Source organism: Haliotis rufescens, unplaced genomic scaffold (assembly GCF_023055435.1).
Source record: "Haliotis rufescens isolate VD_foot unplaced genomic scaffold, xgHalRufe1.0.p SCAF_13, whole genome shotgun sequence".
Taxonomy (NCBI): domain Eukaryota; kingdom Metazoa; phylum Mollusca; class Gastropoda; order Lepetellida; family Haliotidae; genus Haliotis; species Haliotis rufescens.
Genome location: NW_025963813.1, coordinates 29495411 through 29518593, shown reverse-complemented (window position 1 = coordinate 29518593; position 23183 = coordinate 29495411). Strand labels below are relative to the sequence as shown.

The 23183-nt window shown below is 38.0% G+C and overlaps 1 protein-coding gene across 3 annotated transcripts in view; it reads left to right on the top strand.

Annotated features, from left to right (window-relative positions):
• LOC124152257 (phospholipid scramblase 2-like) overlaps window positions 1-23183 on the top strand; it is a 34595-nt gene that overhangs the window by 1395 nt on the left and 10017 nt on the right. Inside the window, exons 1-4 of one of the 3 annotated variants that reach the window (XM_048394380.1) lie at window positions 10282-10303; window positions 19785-19841; window positions 20772-20984; window positions 22995-23126. In XM_048394380.1, the coding sequence (XP_048250337.1) occupies window positions 19790-19841; window positions 20772-20984; window positions 22995-23126 (397 nt within the window). In that variant the 5' untranslated portion in view covers window positions 10282-10303; window positions 19785-19789. Of the gene's footprint in view, window positions 1-10281; window positions 10304-13866; window positions 14060-19784; window positions 19842-20771; window positions 20985-22994; window positions 23127-23183 lie in introns of those variants that run through there. The other 2 variants (XM_046525126.2, XM_046525127.2) reach the window with 2 other exon arrangements.

The following is a 23183-nucleotide window of genomic DNA, read 5'->3' as shown; positions in this document are numbered from 1 at the left end:
AAAACTACCGATCGTTACTAAATAATTTTGGTACCAAGCCAAAGGGGAAATCGTGATGAATGTAAAACTATTTAATTCAGGACCGATGATAGGAACACATTCGTCTGAAAGCATGCAAAAATTAAGAGTTGTGGTGTAATTATTTTGGGAAAAGTCAGATTTAGTCCCATTTCTGGAGTCAAAATCTGAAATTTCGCATCCGCCCTAAATTTGTAAATAGCACTAAGCCAATTTTTAACATATTTCCTTTTTATACACCTTGGTAACCAAGGACTTTCATTGCGAATTAGAGGCCGTTATTGAAAATCAAAATCTGCACTTTTGCCGATTTTACATGTGCGCCATTTTGTTCTCTCGGACAAAGACAAAGCATGATCACAGTCGTCAAATACAGTGACAACGACATGCTTTAGGGCACCAAAAAATTTAAGTTGTAATGTTAACAATGTTAAGAAATACATGAGTGTAATTTTGTATTGTAAAATATATATTTTGCATGGGAAAAAAAGGCGTCAACGATGACTGAAGTGAACGTGTTTCTGCTCGCTTCCGAACAGGCTGCGCAGTACAAGCCGTAGCACTGATGGTTTAGCGCATAGGCTAGAGGGCCGTCCCTCTATTATATGGTCTCTGCTAGGCCTCTAGGGAATAATAATTTTACTTTGTCAGTACAATTGGCTAATGTGTTTATAAATCTTATTCAGTCTCTGTAATTACTTAAATATAGAAACATGTAATCCTCATAATTTACTAGTCATGATGAAAGAGACTTTTTTTCATATTCTTGTTTAACAACCAGAGTTGTGTCCCTTATATGTGGGCCAGTAGGGGTCACAGGTACCAACTCCAAGCATCTAGAGATGGGACGATTTGAAATTTAATACCCAGGTACCTGACCCCTACACCTGATTCTACCCGGGTACCCGTTGTAAGTCTCAAGATTTTGGTACAAAATGTCAACTTGGGATTTGTTTTAGTGGAGCACTGGCAAATAGCATTTAGATACTTGGGTTAGGATGGGTAACTCAAATACTCAGGTCGGGTGGGTACTGAGAATGACCTGGGTACCCACAGGACTACAGGACCTGTGGTTAGTTGATATCATGTGATATATTGTTCAATGACAAAAATTCACCATAACCGCATTGTTACACTTCAAGTTACTATTCGCTGCCACAGGCCAATCAGCAGAGATCGAGGCTATTTCATCCCATCCGCCTTCTATGAACTCATTAAGCAATAATCACTTATCCCGTTTAATTTGCTTCATGTCCCGTTGGCTTCCACCTATGCGTTCTCTGTCCATCGTGTTGTGACAGTATTATCCTTCTGTTGTCATCACTTACTCATGTTATCCCACTCATGTATCAGAGCTCCAGATAAGCTGCGTATCTGCGTAAAATACGCATCAAAAATGCAGAAATACGCACTAAAATAAAATCCAAGCGTATCAAATACGCAACGAACATTACAGATTCCCTACAAAAATAAAACTTGTGCGTATCATCAAAATATTGTGAAGTAACCCTGCGTATTCGATTAACAAATCAGCAACTTATTTTGAAATTATAAACGGACATTCCGTCAACCTTGCCAAACTCCACGATGACAGTTACATCATGATCATTTGCCATCACACTTTCTTGTGGAAGTATCGTGTGTTGTTTAGTCCTATAAAGCTCTCGAACCCACACGACACCAGTTTGCAGGGACTAGATGAATAGTGTTTTTAAATATTTAACTTAAATACCCACATGTGTAAAAACTAGTGGGTAACAGAAATTTGAATACCCAGATAGAATTACTGATACCCAATGATTTTAAAATGCATGGGTAAAATACCCACAACACCAAAAGCTTATCTGGAGCTCTGTGTATGCAACTATCGTTGTTACTGTTAATCGTCTACTGTCAATCCCCCACCTACTATATATATTCTGTACAATGTCCCTCATTCAGTCTTGCTTGACAATGGTATAAGAATCTATACTAAAACATCGCCTTTACAGTATTGTAGAAGTTGTCATCCATAAAATTGTGTCTACCTTGTCATCCGTCAACTTATAAGTAATGCCTATCAAACAATTCACTATTGTTTGCATTCATTTTTGACTATGCACACATTCCTTCTGACTTTTATATGCTGAATTAGGTGAAGCTTCAGTCAACTTCAGTGTATGCATGACCAAGGCCCATTTGCACAGAACAATCTTAGTTACAATCGATCTTAGGCGGCTACAATCAACTTTACAATCACCCTACAATTGTCCTATCCCACTTGCACAAACCGATCTTAACGCGATTGTAAGACGGCTTGGATTTAAGATCGCGATCTTAACTAAGATTGAAATCTTCAATGGTGGAGGTATGAATATCTTAAACTAGACTCCTGTCTATGGTTGTCTGCAAACGCGCAAATCTTGCTTGCGCATACAACGTGTGGAACCGGTTACGACATACAACACGTACCTCCCTCCACGCACCTTGCACAGTTGAAAGGTCTCAATTATTTGAAGGAAACTATAACTAGAATGTTGGCATATAGATTTAGTGACATTCTTATTAAGAAAGTAAAAATAGAAAATAATAATAGATCTCTATGTCCAAATAACATAACAGGTAAATGTTTGATCGTCATCTATTTGGGGGAGCTTTCCGTAAAATCCTAAATACATGTATATCCTTCATATTTTAGTTTTGCTGCTATTACAAAGGATGTTATGACAACCTTTTCAAAACACAGTAAGACGGGAGATTTCAAGAATGCATGTACGGGAAATAAGAATAATGTTTCAAGAAAGCAGTTGTTTAATATATATTCACTTGGTAATATATTTTTTAAAAAGTGTGAATTTTACTTTTGCTATTTGTGGGATATTTTACACAAATTTCAAATGTCTCATCATGTGTATTTGCTTTGTATTAGTTTCTTATAAATTCAGATATTACAATCGCTCGTGCCCGTCCCACTCGATTTTAGATATAAACGTATGATTTTGCACTTCAACTTGTGTTTACTTGTAGATTAATTTAATGATAAACTAAAGACAAAATAACTGACACGAATGTGACCCAAAAGATATACAAGGGGAGCTCGGCAGTTCTACAACATTAATACACTGGCCAAGGTAGATTCTACGATACTTATACAAAGGGAAACCACTCCCATCTAGAGTATAAACTATGATTAGCTGCCCTTGATTTATCTAAAAGGTCACGGACGTTACAAATCGCTTGACGACTTAGGTTTTATCCTTCCCTTGATAAGGTATGTTGTTTCAGACTTCCTTCAGCATTGACACGGGTGGGAATAGTACTTTTAGCTATCCACTCGATAGTTATGTGGTTCACTATCGCAATTAACGATATTTTTGACGTTAAATCTGTGGTGCGGTCTTTGTGTTGTTGAAGTGTCGATTCGAATCATAAAATCTAACAAAATAAAGAGGCAGTGTTTGATCGTAAAGCAGATTATTAATGTTAAACTGGCCCTGTCTTGCACGCCATTTTGTCAGGTACTACAACGATCTTAGCTACTTAAGATTGGTCCGGACCAATTGTAAGTTTCGATTGTAGCTTACAATGATCTTAACCTACAATCGCTTTGTGCAAGTGGATGACAATTAAGGATTTACAATAATTGTAGCGCTAAGATCGCTTTGTGCAAGTGGACCCAGATCATACTTTTCGCCAGGGCTCGAGTAAAACAGTTCCAATTGGACGTTTTGTATCCAACTGACATGAGACAGTGGACCTGGGAAGGGTCAGGTTATAGGGAGGCGGGTACCTGGGTAGTAAATTTGTTGTCTTCCCAGGCCTATTAGATATACGTGTATGTACACTAGGGCTGTTACGATTCACTCGCATATTCGGTGAATCGAACTGTATCCATTCATGAATTGAATTCGTTATTCGTGGCCACTAGAATCAAATATTTATGAATATGCAATCATGTGCATACCCTGTACCTAAAAATATCAATAAGAACATATTATATGCATAGATTTCTTCAAAGATAACACTCATATTATATTTAATTTGACAGTGTTGTGGTCACTGGTCATTGTTGCATTTGAGTAGATACTAGTACCTGGATAAGTCCAGTATATAAATGTATAATATATTAATAGTTAACCATCCATGTTGTTATTGTTGCATAGAATTTAACAAATAATACATTAACTGCTGACTTGTTATTGTATTTGTGAATTAATATTCGTATTCGTTACCCTATATTCATGATATGAATCATAATCGCCTCATAGTGTATTCGTTGCAGCCCTAATGTACATGTATAAAGCATTCTTGTCACTCATACATTGGAGTTGACTGAAGCTGAATCTTTATTCAAACCAATATATTTTATGGTCTCTGTTCAAATATATAAAAGTCAGAAGGAATGCAAACATTATAACAACATATTAACAATGGTCATTAATCAGTGACATAGTTGCACAGCTAGTTCGGGATGGCTGACTGTCAATATACAATACAATGAGGATTCACATTTGGAATTAGCATCTTAATAAAGGCATTTAAATGATTGAAGGCATATACATGTCATGGCTACAGGGTAATTAGCCTTTGTTCCTTCAGACAAAGGTTGTCCCAAATCGGTTGCTATGACACAGGTATGGAACTCAATGTACAACCTTCAAATTTGTATCTGATTTATGATGTTTGTTTCACTAATCAGTGACTTCATTAATGGCGTGTCAATGTACTCAGATGGCATGGATCATTGTTCATAGTCCAGACATGATTTTTTAGATATAAACATATTTACTTCCATAAAGTGGAGGAATTGGTAAACAAGCAAATTTTGCCTATCTGAATGCCTATCCCAAACATGATACATAGACAAATTACAATGTATTGAAAATGACATGAGAAATAGCATATATTATATAATTGACATTAAAGTAACTTGATAATTATTGTGTTTAATAATAAATGTTATATAACTCGAGTTTCTTTCGTAACTACATCTATGTTATTATTTACATCCAGCAGAACATTGCAGTATTATATTGGAAAGCCAATATTGCTTTTAAAAAAAATATATATATATATATTTATATATAAATAAATACATTAATAAAAACTCTGACAAAGTCTCTAAATCGGCAAGAAGATAGAATAAAACTGTGCACTGATTTCAAAATTTCAAGATTTGTTATGGTTGTAAAATATGAATTACCATTTTAAAACTGAATGTAAATCATCGTCTTTTACGAAACAATACATATTTTGCCTTAAATGTTTAAGGGACATGTAAAAAAGAAAGGAAGTGCATCTTCCGTATCATAGCCACATCAACATTTCGGGCTGTCGGTTATAAATCTGGCAAATTTGTCGGCGTTAAGATCACTACAGCCAAGCCTGAGACGGGAGTGTGTAACCTGACAGAGTCTTGATCGATAATTTACATCAAAGTATATACCATCCTTATCATTGCTTTTTATTAAAAAATTTAAAACTTCCTAAGCTACTGGCATGGGTGTATTCAATAGGTAGTGAGTTCCAAATATTAGCTGTATCTGGAATAAATGATTTGGCATAATTATTTGTTTTACACTTTATGTTTTGCAGTTGTGAGCAGTTTCTCAAATAATAATCACTTGCATCCGACACACTATTTGATATCCAGTTCTTGGTGTTAAACATTTTCTAATACTGGTATATAGCTGGAATATTGCTGAGTGCAGCCTATTAGTGCATGTAATTGTTATGTAAGTCATGACAATGTGTTCGGGATTAATTGATCATTTGCTCAAAGGGTGAACTGTGTTGTGTAACACGAATCTCTTGTAATGCTAGCACTTGGTGTCAGGTAGGTGATGCTATGACTGTAAGCACCAATCAACACAGAAAATTGGTAGCTTCATTAGTGAGATAGCTCTGGATGTAAGGGTTACTATGGTTACAAGCAAAGTACAGACCATGTGCCTTTTTTCATTTTAGAATTATTGCACTAAATCCAACATGAAATATTGTGTATTTGGTACATTGTTTAAAGTAATGATATTTACATAAGGTAGATGGTAGTTAGTGGCAGCCAATCAAACACTGAAATGTCCTTAGATGGTGTGGTTAGGTTTTTACTTAGTGGCAGTCCTACTGCAGCTCGTAAAATAGAGTGACTTCCCTTAGTTGTGTATAAAGAGAATACTACACTCATTCTCGTTAGATACCATTTTTATGTAACAATGGACTTTCTATGGTATCTGACCGTTTGTAAGACATTGCATATGGATATGCGTGGCTCGATTATTTAATATTTGCAGTAGCTCTATGCATAACTAATATAGAAGTGAATTTAATGTGTGTGACGATCTTTTTTGGTTTAATAAAGTGTGTGTAAATGTCTCGCTTTCTTGAGATTCCTTTGATTCTGCTTTGTAGTTGAGAAAGCGAATGACATCTCGCGATTTTTTTATGAATGAAAAAATTAGTTAAGGTGTGACAGAGGTCATGGTTATCCAATCAAAGCGAATAAAACGAGGTCAACCTTGTACGGCACACGTGTGATGTATGGATTTAGTATCTTACCACCTGTATCTTCACCACGTGGGTAATAAAGTCCAAACTCCACCCAGCGCTTTGGACCTCAGTATAGAGAGCTTCGCTGTGAGGAGCTTGTTGATTCAGTTCTGGGATGAATTCCCTTGTTTTAGATGCTTCGTGAGGTAACAGTTCCTAGAAGGCTTGGAGACGAGGGCGAATTGACTTGTGTCATATTAATTTTCTCAGTGTGGACGGTAAACCATTTCGGAAACATTTTGTCTTTTCCGCCTGCTTCCAACACTGTTTCCTTGATTTGAAAATGGAACACTTACTTCATTCAAGACATTCAGCTGTCAAATTCTGGATATTTGTGAGTTAACTAACTTGGCCTGTTATTTATTGCTGCTGTTGCATAATGACCTATTGTATTGCCACTTATGGTTGTAAACCTAACCTTGTGTGTTTCAATATAAATGTAATTTTATAATTATTCATTGACCTTGTGTAGCGGTAGTTATTTGCTGATTCACAATTGCGTTCTGTACATTCCAATGTTTGTGTTAACCTTGGCATTTCAACTTGGGAACCAACAGGTAACACACCTTTACTGTAACACACGGGGCTGGGACGGGTAACTCGGGTACCCGGGTTGGGTTGGTACGGAGTAGGACCTGGGTACCAACAGGTAACACACCTTTACTATAACACACTGGGCTGGGACGGGTAACTCGGGTACCCGGGTGGGATGGGTACTGAGTAGGACCTGGGTACCAACAGGACTCCCCGGACCCGTGGTTAGTAGGGCTGGGACGGTTAACTTGGGTACCCGGGTGGGATGGGTACTGAGTAGGACCTGGGTACCAACAGGACTCCCCTGACCCGTGGTTAGTCATGTGATATATTGTTAATGACAAAAATGAACTAGAACTCTATGGTTACACTACAAGAACTAATGTTCGCATTTCTTTCTGACTATGCACCCATTCCTTCTGATTTTTCACATGGTTGAATAAAGATATAACTTAATTCAACTTCAGTGTATGAATGACCAGATTGTTTAATACATGTATCTAAATATGTTTTGCCAGGGCTATGCTAAAAATGTTCCCAATCGGACATTTTGAGATATCTCCTGAGACCTACAGTGGGTACTTGGGTAGGGTCAGGTAATAGGGGGGTGGGTACCCAGGTAGTAACACAACTTTCATGTAACACCCCTTTCATGTAACACCCCTTTCATGTAACATCCCTTTCATGTAACACCCCTTTCATGTAACACCCCTTTCATGTAACACCCCTTTCTTGTAACACCCCTCAGGGCCTTTCATGTAACACCCCTTTCTTGTAACATCCCTTTCATGTAACACCCCTTTCATGTAACACCCCTTTCATGTAACACCCCTTTCTTGTAACACCCCTTTCTTGTAACACCCCTTTCATGTAACATCCCTTTCTTGTAACACCCCTTTCATGTAACACCCCTTTCATGTAACACCCCTTTCTTGTAACACCCCTCAGGGCCTTTCATGTAACACCCCTTTCATGTAACACCCCTTTCATGTAACACCCCTTTCATGTAGCACCCCTTTCATGTAACACCCCTTTCTTGTAACACCCCTTCTATGTAACACCCCTTTCATGTAACACCCATTTCATGTAACATCCCTTTCATGTGACATCCCTTTCATGTAACACCCCTTTCTTGTAGCACCCCTTTCTTGTAACACCCCTTTCATGTAACACCCCTTTCATGTAACACCCCTTTCATTTTACACCCCTTTCATGTAACACCCCTTTCATGTAACACCCCTTTCATGTAACACCCCTTTCTTGTAACACCCCTTTCATGTAACACCCCTTTCATGTAACACCCCTTTCTTGTAACACCCCTTTCATGTAACGCCCCTTTCTTGTAACACCCCTTTCATGTAACACCCCTTTCATGTAACACCCCTTTCATTTTACACCCCTTTCATGTAACACCCCTTTCATGTAACACACCTTTCATGTAACACCCCTTTCATGTAACATCCCTTTCATGTTACATCCCTTTCATGTAACATCCCTTTCATGTAACACCCCTTTCATGTAACATCCCTTTCATGTAACACCCCTTTCATGTAACACCCCTTTCATGTAACACCCCTTTCATGTAACATCCCTGTCATGTAACACCCCTTTCATGTAACATCCCTTTCATGTAACACCCTTTTCATGTTAGACACCTTTCATGTAACATCCCTTTCATGTACCACCCCTTTCATGTAAAACCCCTTTCATGTAACATCCCTTTCATGTAACACCCCTTTCATGTAACATCCCTTTCATGTAACACCCCTTTCATGTAGCACCCCTTTCATGTAACACCCCTTTCATGTAACATCCCTTTCATGTAACACCCCTTTCATGTAACACACCCTTTCATGTACCACTCCTTTCATGTAACACCCCTTTCATGTTAGACACCTTTCATGTAACACCCCTTTCATGTAACACCCCTTTCATGTAACACCCCTTTCATGTAACACCCCTTTCATGTAACATCCCTTTCATGTCACACACCCTTTCATGTAACACCCCTTTCATGTAACCCACCTTTCAAGTAACACAACTTTCATGTAACACCCCTTTCATGTAACACTCCTTTCATGTAACATCCCTTTCATGTAACACCCCTTTCATGTAACACCCCTTTCATGTAACACCCCTTTCATGTAACATCCCTTTCATGTAACACACCCTTTCATGTAACACCCCTTTCATGTAACCCACCTTTCAAGTAACACAACTTTCATGTAACACCCCTTTCATGTAACACTCCTTTCATGTAACACCCCTTTCATGTAACACTCCTTTCATGTAACATCCCTTTCTTGTAACACCCCTTTCATTTAACACCCCTTTCATATAACACCCCTTTCTTGTAAGACCCCTTTCATGACTATGTCGGAAAGTAAATTAAAAGTAAAAATGAAAATGTGTAATAATTCGTGGCCAAAAATTGGACTGTATGTGATTTTGTGACTTGGGTATTATGTAATCCTCTACTTTCTCAAATCCCTGGATCCGCCACTGCTTGTTGTCATGGTAAATGCACTGAGCACATGATCGCTATTTTCTACTATACTACTGTCCTAGGCTCCTAGCATGGAGTCGTATCAATAAGGCCTGACTGGCTGGATATAGATTATAGAGATCGATAATCAGTAACTAAATATTGATCAATTATTGATATGTATCGGAGAAGTAACTTTAAGCAAATATGCAAGAGTCCCAAAAGAAATCAACATTTTTCACGCCACTGGCAAGCAGTGACATAGTTATGCATAGATTACTTTGTGGACATTTGAGATAAAACAAAAACAATTGCTTTCCGTTCTCGACAATTAACATTATTGACAATAGCAAGTCTGTTTTGGTAAATCTGAACTTTATTTCGTCATGTAAGTTTATCCATGACAAAAAATTTATATTGATAATCGTTAATATTTCTTCCCGTCGACGATAATTTTTATTATCGATCTTGTTAGCCAGCCCTAGTATTAATGTCAGTCCACCAGAATACTGAGTATTGATCTGCAGAGCCGCATTTCTAATGCATGATGGATATCAATAATATGTCCTCTTACCGTTATGTCTGTCAACAGGGGTGTTTGTCACCGCGATAATACACCTACCAATGTATGTCATTGTTTTATTACTGGCGGATGTTTAGAGTTGATGTGAACAAGGCATAGCTCTTATTTTGGACATAGGTGACAGCAAGAGGGAATTATTTTCAACTGCACAGAAAATTGTAAGTTTGGATTTCTTGTGATGATGCTTTTACTTTAATCTGTCAAGTCTCTGAATGTAGGATGAAGACCAATTCAGTGTTCAAAATTAACATCAGTCTGCTAAGTTGGTATATTTCTGGAAAGGGTAATAGTGTGTCCTTGTGGATGACATCTTTACCATGATGCTCATGGCAGTTTAATCTGTTGCAGTGTTGTAGCCCTAAATGAAACAAGTCTAAATTTGCCATAGTTTCAGGGCGACTATACTTGTCGTAAAAGGCGACTAACTGGATCGGGTGGTCAGGCTCGCTGACTTGGTTGATGCATATCATCGTATCCCAATTGCTTGGATCGATGCACATGATATTAATCACTGGATTGTCTGGTCCAGACTCGATTATTTGAAGACCACCGTCATATAACTGTAATATAGCTGAGTGTGTCGTTAAACAACAAACCCACCAACCAATCAACCAATATTTACCTCTGTCGTTTTGACAGCATGACGTATCACATTTTAAACAAATCGGATAAACTGCGCATGCTAGTATGTTATGGTTATAATGACTGTCATGAAAGAAAGCGAAGAATCAACTACTGAAGTATGTCAATGTTCACAGTTAGGCTTCCCTTCATCAAGGACTTCGTAGAACTGATAAGCATTTATATTTCAAAAGGGGTGGTGAGTAGTCCTGTGGTTAATGTGTTCACTCGTCCGATCATTCCCTTATTCATTTCATTCCCCACAAGCCTTTCCTTGTGTCCCCCGCTTTGATATTGCTGGAATATTGCTAAAAATTTGATTTGAACCCAGTTTAGTCACTTAAATTCACTCACTAACTCACTCTCCTGTATAGGAAAAATACTTTTCATAAAGGTGCTGAACCCAGTTTATTCACTTTTGATTCCACCTGTGAAGATCCGGAATAGAATAGATCTTCAGCAACCCTTGCTTGCCGTAAATGACGACTATGCTTGTTGTAAGAGGTGACTGACCGGTTTTCAGACTCACTAACTTGGTTGATGCATGTCCTAGATCCAAATTGCGTGGATCGATGCTCATGATGTCAATCACTGGATTGTCTGGTTCAGACTCAATTATTGACAGAAAGCCATCATATAGCTGGTATATTGCTGAGTGAGTCGTTTAACAACAAACAAACATACAAACAGACAGACACTTATGATTCACTGAGCTACATTTCAAAAGAAACTCTTTGTAGTGTTGGAGCATTTATAGCACAATTGACGTAGATAGTCGTACAGCTTAAGCTACTAGAGTATCCACTATGTTGTAATTACAATACCTTATCACTATCATGCCTCCCAATCTGCCATCAACGAGCTGAACTAGTCCGATGTGTAAACATGACCATTGATCTGTCCTGGTATCTATGCCACAGGACACAGCTACCATACTCTCCATAATATGCGCCCAGGTACACTGTACTTAGATAATTGACAAAGGGGGTTGCTTATTGAAACCATTCACAACTTGAATACCGTATTCGACGTAATAAGCACTCCCTCTAATAAGCGCCCACCGCGATATTTGCTAATATATTGGCTAGTGAACAATCTCAATTAGCACCCCTTCTGATAGATCAATGTACACAACTTATTTATTCGTGCATAATACGCACTCATGTGTTATATGCACCCTTAATTATGGGCAATTAAATCCTGGAAAAATTTATGTTGTATATAAACATTTCAGGCTGTCAGCATAAACCAAGAAATTTACGATCTTTCAACCCTTTTTTTTCCCACCAAAATAATATTCTAATAAGAGCCCCCTATTTCTAAATTTGAGAGTGCCCTGGGCGTTTATTATGTCAAATACGGTATGTTTTCAGAGATCGAGCAGTAGTGAACAAACTTATTTCAAACATTGATGATCTTTCAACTCTTTTTTTTCCACCAAAATAATATTCTAATAAGAGCCCCCTATTTCTAAATTTGAGAGCGCCCTGGGCGCTTATGTCAAATACGGTATGTTTCTAGAGATCGAGCAGTAGTGAACAAACTTATTTCAAACATCGATGAAACCAATATGTTTTCGATAATAGTTACGAGACAATACCCCTTCTGCCCAACTGTATCCTGTAGTATACACAGGGGTATAGCTGGCCCAATCGTCTAAGGTGCCACAATTCGCTGTGCAAAGTTGTGTCCCTTGGACGTACCAGAAACATATAATTGTGGGTTCAAATTCCGGTTTGCCCTGATTATGTTTCTCAGTTTGTCAGCCCTCTTCCTGTACTCGGGGGTTTCGTGGTAAACATCTGAAACCTGCATCACTTTGGACTTTCCTCAAACATAAAACTGACACGCCGTGACATCATTGTAACACTGTTAAAAGCGGTGTTAAACCTAACTCACTCACTCACTCATTGTATTATAAGCAAAAGAATATGAAGTGTAATGTAAATTTTAGTCCCTCAAGTTGAGATAGCTTATAGAGATTATTAACAGATTGGTCTAGAATTTGTTAGAGGGCACTTATCAAAGCAGGACGCCAGAGACCATATATCAGTATATGGTCGCTGAGGACGCTTCATACAGTAAATATGGTAAGTCTGATTTTGCAGGACATTTAGAATTGTTATCCTACAATTATACTAACAGAAACAAGAAGTTAATGTTAGAATCATGGGAGCATATTTTGTAATAACAAAACAATTATGATCAGTGTTCCTGTTTACCGGTAATTACCAGTTTTTTACCGGTAAAATTAGGCGTGGACCGGTAATTCATGTGACTGCCAGTCCCTGTGGACCGGCATGTAAAGTACCTTATAAATCTTTGTTGTTGAACAATACATCGGTGATATGCATATAAGTACATTTTTCAAACAAAGTCAGCTTGTCTGTTACCATCAGGGTTTCCCCTTGTCTATTTCTAGGTTAAACATCCTATTGTAGCGACTTTGTCTCGAAATATTAAAAAACAAAGAGAAAATTGCGTCTGTAGTTTGTGTGAATGACGTATAGATCTAACTAAGTTACTTCAGAGATGACATCCTTGCACTGAACATGAAAATCAAAGAATTAAAACCAAATAATTTTGACACATTTTGTTGAAAGTTGGGACTGAAAAATTAGTGGGGACTGGTAATTTTTAGAGTTGCCTTTCAAAAGCCAGCAGGAATACTGATGATACACTATATACATTACTCACAATGAAGGCGAGGGAGTATGTGTATCAGACATGTTATATACAACACTCCGACCAATGTAAGCCAGTCAATAAACCTGGACTTTGTGTATTATCTTCTGAGATGGGCTGACCAGGTTGTGGTAGATTGTAAATGGACACCACTGACAGTGTAAATTATGTTCAGTCTTCAGATCTAGGTCAGATTGTGTAGCTTTTCCTTTATGCTGATAGTAGTTGAAAGAAGTGACTATGTTATATTGTGAAATATTAAACCAGGACTGTGGCTGTTGTATTTTGATATGTGTCCACCTCTGGCATAGATACAACTTTGAGTAAATAAATTATGAGCAAAAGTCCCAATAGCAAGCGAGATACCACGTCTGACTAAGTCAGGCACAACGACTACGTCAGCCGTCAGATTACATTGCGCAATGTACATGCTTAGGTTACAGAGGAAATATCCGACAGCAATTGTCCGGACACATAGCACTACCCTAGCAGGTTGGGTGAAGGTAGAGACTGAAGTGTTTTCTGCATTGTTCGTTATTGTGGATTTATACAAATTACAATCTTTGTTGTCAAAATGGCTGACGGCAAAGCCACTGGTGAGCCTGGAGGTGAGATATGTTTTATTTCAGAAAAAGACAACTTAGTTTTCAAATTGTTTAGGAACATTATCACAGCAAATATGTGAGGATATGAAAATGTTATATTGATATGTATGCTGAGAGGGCCTAGATTTTGTCATTTGGCTGTCTTAGCAAGTATTATTCAAGTTATTCAAAACTCACTTTGTTTAGCCTATATCATTATGATATATTGGTCGATAATGTAGATAAGAGCTGTGAAGGACCCATGAACTGGGTACCTGCTATGTGTGGTGGATGTAAAAAGCCTACAGCTCCCTCAGACAGCTTGTGTTGTATACATCACTGTGTTTTAGTGTCAGCCCTGAAAAGCCTTGAAAATCACCCCCAAAAAGCTTGAAAAGACTGAAATTTATAAATGAGATAAACACACAAAAACATGTACCAAGGATGTACAAGTGTGATTTGGCACAGTGATAGATTTTTGTGCCACAAGCCATGAAGAATTCATGGCAGACTTAATTAATGTTTGGCGAAATTAAATCTTGTTGGAAACTTTGTGATGGTCATACTGCTTTTAAGGTCTCGCGACTAATATACAGTATGTTGGTTTTAATAAAATATTGTATTATTCACACCACTGCAACCCTTCTGGTTCTGGTCATGCAGAAGCTTTATCTCTTGATCAGGACTGTTTCGCAATCCTGAAACTTGTAAGCTATTGTGTGAGATATTACGAAATGTAGAAAAGGTTTTGCGTTTCAAGTATATTTAAAGATCTTATCCTAGTGCATGATTCATTTCCTATTATTTCAAAATAGGTATTTAAACGAATGAAGTGTATCACTCTCTCACTCTTTTCCAATTCCTTTCACATTAATTTTCATACATGTCAAAGTTGTAAGCAGTATGTAGAATGTTTTTTTGTTTATTTGTTGTTTAACGCCACACTCAGAAATATTCCAGTTATATCACAGCAGTCTGTAAAACAAGCCTGACCACCCGACCCCATTTGTCGTCTTTTACGGCAAGCAAGGGTTGCTGAAAACATATTCTACCCTTGATCTTCATAGGCCTTGCACTGGGTTTTATTTGAGACAATTTGTTTTTATATTGTATTTTGTTGTTTTTGTTGTTAGGTAGATAGGCTATTTTTAGGAGTGAATTTAGACACTGGAATTTTAATCTAGGTCAACAAAACTAAATATTGCAAAAAAGAATTTGAGACTTGCATCACTTCGGGTTTTCCTCCCACATTAAACTGACACGCCGTGATATAACAGGAATAATGTTCAAAGTGGTGTTAAACCCGACTCACTCACTCACTCACTCACTCACTCACTCACTCACTCACTCACTCACTCACTCACTCACTCACTCACTCACTCACTCACCCTCCCTTCCTCGCAGCAGGAAATTATCAGCGATAGAAACTCACTCACCCTCCCTTCCTCGCAGCAGGAAATTATCAGCGATAGAAACTAACATTTTTAGTCCATTAGTCCTTAGATCCGGAGTAGAATAGGCCTTCAGCAACCCATGCTTGCCGTAAAAGGCAACTATGCTTGTCGTAAGAGGCGACTTACAGGATTGGGTGGTCAGACTCACTGACTTTGTTGATGCATGTCATCGTATCCAAATTGTGTTGATCGATGCTCATGATGTCAATCACTGGATTGTCTGGTACAAACTCGATTATTTTACAGATCACTGTCATATAGCTAGAATATTGCTGAGAGCGTTATCAAACAAACAAACATGTATTTGAGCCACCATTGTCATAGGTGGATCCAGAGGGGGTCCAGAGGGTCAGGATCCCTCTTTTGAAAACCAAATGTATGTTGTAGGCAGTAAAACTGACTGAGAGTGGATTTTGATATTTTGGACCCTTCCCTTTTAAAAATGCTGGATCCGCCCTTGCATTATGGTTTCAAGGCTGTTAGCACATACAACACAACACAATAAATCAGGATTACTTCCTTGTCATACCATGGGGCGTTGTGCTGAGCTCTGTAGTGTAAGTAGGTATGGGCATGGTATAGTTGATATACACTGGTTGCAAACACGATAAGTCCATTGTGGTCTATTTCTTCAGCCCAATTTGTTTCCATAAAGAATGACAAACAACAACACCAAAGGTCATTCTGTGCACAATATATCTAGAATTCTGTGCTTGATGTCACAGTCACTGGTAGCATGTTAACCTGACTCTCTCCCTCCCTCTCTCTCTCCTTCCCTCCTTTGCTTCCTCACTCTGTTGGTCCCTCCCTTCTCTCTCCCTCCTGTCAATGTGACATCACAGTATTGTAGGGATACATCGTAGTATTGTAGGGTCACATCATAGTATTGTAGCATGAATTCAGAGTATTGTAGGGTCACATCATAGTATTGTAGGGTCACGTCATAGTATTGTAGTGTGAATTCATAGTATTGTAGGGTCACTTCGTAGTATTGTAGGGTCACGTCATAGTATTGTAGGGTCACGTCGTAGTATTGTTGGGTCACGTCATAGTATTGTAGGGTCACATCATAGTATTGTAGCATGAATTCAGAGTATTGTAGGGTCACGTCATAGTATTGTAGGGTCACGTCATAGTATTGTAGTGTGAATTCATAGTATTGTAGGGTCACTTCGTAGTATTGTAGGGTCACGTCATAGTATTGTAGGGTCACGTCGTAGTATTGTTGGGTCACGTCATAGTATTGTAGGGTCACATCATAGTATTGTAGCATGAATTCCTAGTATTGTAGGGTCACATCATAGTATTGTAGGGTCACGTCATAGTATTGTAGTGTGAATTCATAGTATTGTAGGGTCACTTCGTAGTATTGTAGGGTCACATCATAGTATTGTAGGGTCACGTCGTAGTATTGTTGGGTCACGTCATAGTATTGTAGGGTCACGTCATAGTATTGTAGGGTCACATCATAGTATTGTAGGGTCACATCATAGTATTGTAGCATGAATTCCTAGTATTGTAGGGTCACATCATAGTATTGTAGGGTCACGTCATAGTATTGTAGTGTGAATTCATAGTATTGTAGGGTCACTTCGTAGTATTGTAGGGTCACGTCATAGTATTGTAGGGTCACGTCGTAGTATTGTTGGGTCACGTCATAGTATTGTAGGGTCACGTCATAGTATTGTAGGGTCACATCATAGTATTGTAGGGTCACGTCATAGTATTGTAGGGTCACATCATAGTATTGTAGGGTCACGTCATAGTATTGTAGTGTGAATTCCTAGTATTGTAGGGTCACATCATAGTATTGTAGCATGAATTCATAGTATTGTAGGGTAGTATTGTTCATAGTATTGTAGCATGACGTCATAGTATTGTAGGGTCATGTCATAGTATTGTAGTGTGAATTCCTAGTATTGTAGGGTCACATCATAGTATTGTAGCATGAATTCATAGTATTGTAAGGTCACGTCGTAGTATTGTAGGGTCACATCATAGTATTGTAGGGTGACATCGTAGTATTGTAGGGTCACGTCGTAGTAATGTAGGGTAACTCCGCTTTTACCAATATTCCAGTTATATCACGGTCTGTCAGGTTAATGTGGGAGGAAAGCCCAAAGTGATGCAGGTCTCAGATGTTTACCACTTCGGTGAAACCCACGAGTACGGGTATGGTGTTGACAAACCTAGAAACATAATTGGGGCGACCTTTTTTGAACCCACAATCATAGGTTTCTTGTGTGACCAAGGGACGCAACTCTTCAAAGTTAATTGTGGCACCTTAGACGATTGACACCAGTTATACAAGGGATTGGCTAATACTGATCAATTTGTCTTAATATGATTATGAATATCAAATTTATGTGGTTGATTCATATTTGAAATACGCTGATTAATCACAAATATTCTTTGTGTGAAGTGTTTGCTAAAAGATGTATGTAAATTTTATCATTTATTCTCCCACATGTAAATCATGGTAGGGCCAATCTCATTAAAATCATATCTTAGTTCTCGCTACCGCTAAACAAAGATCTGAGGACATCCCATTAGGAGTCACGTCAGAACAACCTTTCATCCGACCAGTCAGAGCGTCACTTACAAGATCATGCAAGTGACAGTCGGAATGTGATTTCTAATCATGCAGCCTCGAAAACTTTAAAACAGAGTATTCCGAACAATAGTTACAGGCTTAACCACTGAATCTATACAATCTAGACCATATATTAGCCATTCCAGAATGTTCTTTTGTTCAGGTTTCAAATTTTTAAGCGAGAATTTGTCAAAATATGTTTTGAAGCGTAGTCGCCAATTTGAATTAGTGCTGTAAAGCACGAGAGAGCTGCCTTATAATTGGCTAATGTCGACTTTTTGTCAGTAATATCTTTGGACGATCAGAGTTCGCGAAAGGTCAGTCTGACGTGACCCGTAATGGGATGTCCTCAGATCTTTGTTTAGCGGCAGCAGTATTTCAGCTATATGACGGCAGTCTGTAAATAATCGAGTCCGGACGAGACAGTCTTATATGCCTGACCACCCTCTCCCCTTAGTCGCCTCTCAAGACAAGCATAGTTGCCTCTTATGGCATGCATGGGTTGCTGAAGACCTATTCTACCCCGGATCTTCACGGGTTCTCTAAATAATCGCGTATGAACCAGACAATCCAGTGATTGACATCATGAGCATCGATCCAAGCAATTGGGTTATGATGACAAGCATCAACCAATTCAGCAAGCTTGACCAACCGATCCCCTTAGTCGCATCTTTCAAAAGGCATAGTTGCCTCTTATGGCAAGCATGAACAATGACGAAATGGCCTAAACATATGCCACATCATCACATGACATGTTTGATTTTGAAAAGGCTTGATGTAGACACTATTGCATAAAATAGAAATAATTTACATCACATTTTCTTGTATTGTATTCAGTGGCGTTTAGTATTCTGCCCTAAGGGCAGCAAAATGTCCTAAATGGGAAATGCTTCAGCTAACATAGGGTTAACACATGTGACTATGTCATCCTTTTCCTTCCTTCACTGACTCTTATCTAATAACACCACCACGATTTATTTCCTTCTAGGCTGTTCATTAGGTTGTGTCATATGTAGAGTCAGCAAATCCAGGATTTAAAGGCTCTGACCATCAAATATTCCGGTACTGGGAGGAGTTGGGTTGGGGAACATCCATATTCTTAAGGGGACCACAAAGCTTTTTTTTTCAGGATATCCAGCATGTTATGTTGACATGTACTTTTTTGTACAACCTGAAGCAAAATTATATTTCCCAGCATTTTCCCCAGAATGAATTATGTTTTTTGACAAAAATCCCATCCCACAAAAACGAAACGAAATGCTAATAAATAAATAAATAAATAAATAAATAAATAAATAAATAAATGTTTTTTGACAAAAATCCCATCCCACAAAAAGGAAACGAAATGCTAATAAATAAATAAATAAATAAATAAATAAATAAATAAATAAAATAAACACAGTTTGCCCATGGATTGTCCCTCCATCAAGAGCTGTTCACCAAGTGTTGGAACTGTTTCACTCTGCTATTTAAGAATTGTTAACAAAAATATTCTTTTGCATTTTCAAGGCAACAAGTTGGACATTGATTCAAATAAGGGTAGTATTCGTTTTCCGGAATGTGACTGCTAAATATTTCTTCATGAACACGTTGAGTCTTCAAGACTTGCAACAGTGGTGTTATATTTTTAATAACACCGTCCATTATATTAGAAAAATGTGGTATAGACCAGTCACTAATTTTCAGGATTCCTGTTTTTCAGACAAAATGAACCAGCCACCCCCAATTTCCATGCAGCCGCAACCAGGAGCTTACAATGGTGAGTGACTTAGTTCAAGGTATGTGTTGTCATGTGTATTGATTCACACTATAGAAATCTGCACCTGCTTGACTTGTGGCAGGCATATTTATGATAAACTTTTCCAGGTCTAGATTAGCTTATTGAAATGAAAGTGGCGATCACTACTGTAAACATACAGACGTGCACTTTTGGTAAGCAATAATACAAAAGTCAACTTTGCAAAGTGAAGTCAGGATTTTGATTTCATTTAACTATATATCAGGACATCAAATGTTTAAAAGATATTTGTAAAAAATGTTTATTTTTTCATATGAACACCTTAACTAATTATTTGGAATGATTTTATTGATACTGTGGACAATTCAAATAATGACTGTTCGTTTCAGTAAACCTTTGTAAGTTTTACACGTTTAATCACAGCTTTCGACTCGGATGTTAACATGCTGCAGTCTATTTGATGAATTCTGTGACAGAAAAATGCAAAATTCTGCAGAAGTTCTGCACAAATAGTTGTTTTCTGCAAGATAGTTACATTTCTGCACTATGTGGGCATTTCTACAAATATTGTGCAATGCATCGCGGAATACAGCCGACTGAACTATGTTGGTCATAGGAGGTGACCAAATGGATCGTTCCTCTCAATACTGATCGCTAGATTGTCTGGTCCAGACTTGATTATTTACACAAGACCATCCTATAGCTGGAATATGTCAGAGTGAGGAGTTTCTAAAAAATATTCTAAGCAGTTGTGTTTGTGTTGCTTAGTATGGAAACTTCCATTGGAGAAGTTTCATGTCATATTTTTGTTATTTGTATAAATGTTCATATTGTAGGATATATCTGTTCTCATTCATGATGGATCAATAATCTATTATTGATCACTGATTACCAATCTGGAAATATTGACCAATTCCAAACACCAGTCACGGTTTTCAAATATTATTTCAGGTGCTCCAGGACAACCAGCCCCCAACCAGGGGTATGCCCAGCTCCCAGGACAGCCCGGCTACGGGTATGGCCCACCTCCAGGTCAGCCCGGGTATGGCCCGCCTCCAGGTCAGCCCGGGTATGGCGCTCCACCTGGATATGGTGGTCAGCCCGGGTATGGCGCTCCACCGGGATACGGAGGTCAGCCCGGGTATGGCGCTCCACCCCAAGCAAGTAGGTTTTTTGTTTGTTTAACTTTAAGATGGTTGTATATTGCAATATTTTATAGTGTGAGAAAGGATGCTGCTCTGTGATTGTTTCTACTGAAGGTCAATCATACAGGCTTGAAAACCCTTGATTTTTTGGGGTCATTCTTGAAAAGCCTTAATTTTTAATGTCAACCTAGAAAAGCCTTGAAAAAACCAAAATAGCTTGAAAAGCCTTGAATTTGTACAAAATGACCTGCACTTGTTTATGAAGTATTAAACATCATGACTTTATTTATTTTATTTGTTGGTTGTGAAAGTAAATCTTGTTGGAAACTTTGTGACTTTCATACTGCCTTTTAGGTCTGATGACTTCATGACTAACATATAGTATTTAAATAAATATTGACAGACCAAGGCTAATAACCCAACTAAAAAAGCCTTGAAACTGAAGGTTGAAAGCCTTGAAAAGGTCTTGAATTTTAGTGTTCCATATCTGTATTAACCTTGAAACAGCATTTCTACCACATTTGTAACCGGGGTTGTGATGGCAATAAGAAGGTCCAACACAGGCCACGGGTGTGAGTCTTTATTGCCTTAGTAATATAGTGACACCCTGTAATGTACAAAACAATAGTGAGTGAGTGAGTGTGGTTTTACGCCGATTTTAGCAATATTCCAGCAATATCACGGCGGGGGACACCAGAAATGGGCTTCACACATTGTACCCATGTCGGGAATCGAACCCAGGTCTTCGGCGTGACGAGCGAACGCTTTAACCACTAGGCTACCCGACCGCCCCTACAAAACAATAAGATTATAAAACAGTAGTACACAGGTTTGGTACACACATATATTAATACAATACAAAGCGACCTTTCAAAACATAGTCTATATTCATTACATCAACATGAGCTTAATAATCAATGATATATAAAATCATTATCTTAACCCTGAAGTAAACAAACGATTTGTCAGGGGCGATAACTCGATCCCGACATTACTGATAAGATTACAATATATAGATGGTCCATGGTTCTAAAATACAATGAACATTACAAATACAATTACCACTTTGTTGAAACTACTATATTAATTCATTAACTGATCATACATTTGGTATGATACACTATTTACAAAATATATTTTTCATGACATGACAAACATGTAAATTATCGGTAACCCGTGTGGGTGACACTGGGGTGTTTGTCCTCTCCAGGCAGCCGCCTTGCGTAGCTATGTAGCTATCAGCACACTCCTATTTCCAGAATCAACTATGAATAAATATAACAAATAGAATACAATTGAGGAAATATAACTAACTACAAACTATCATACAATGATTGACATTGCATACAAATTCAGTATTTACACAATGATAAAAATCAACGCATTCACTCAAACATTCACACACAGAAAGAAGAAGGATGAAAAGCATTTATCGTGTTTACTTAGCCTTTTTTAATTATTAACTTAGCAATATGGTGACACAATCACCATACCAAAGATAAGCATGTTAATAATACTGAAATAACATTCCACATAACTTAGATAACATAAGTTATATTATTATATAAATACATACATAGATATTAGCTAGCAATTTTATAGATTACTAACCTTAATAATCGAATTATTTATCCCAGATCTGTCCAAGTCCAAATTGTTGACTGACTTCTGAATTGGTGTAGTGTCAAGTGCAAGATGGATGAAAAGTGCACAGTTTGAACAAGCCAATGAAAAACAAGGCTTGGGTTAGAACAAAGAGAAGAAACAAAGACACAAACATGGACCAACCCAACCACCCTCTACATTATAAGTAAACTAATCCAGAAGCCCATAATAGATATTGAATTAAGAACCTACTTTCCTAACAACTTTAAATAATATTACAAACCTAAAGGACCTCAAATAGATAAAACATATGTACAACAAAACTGTATGTTAACACTTGTGTCTGCCACATTTAGCTGACATGGGAGAGGTATGATTGAAACACTATTTCAGTTATAGTAGACCAAACTCCTTCTTATTGCAGTGATGCCAGGTCAGAGGCCCCCTGTGCAGTGGATGTCTCGGCCTGAAGCTATTCCAGGGTGTCCCCCCGGACTGGAGTACCTCACCCAGGTGGACCAGCTCTTGGTTCAGCAGCAGATCGAGATCCTCGAGAGTCAGTGCAATAGTGTTTCTATTTCTTTTTAAACAACCAGGGGGCACGGTTGGCCCA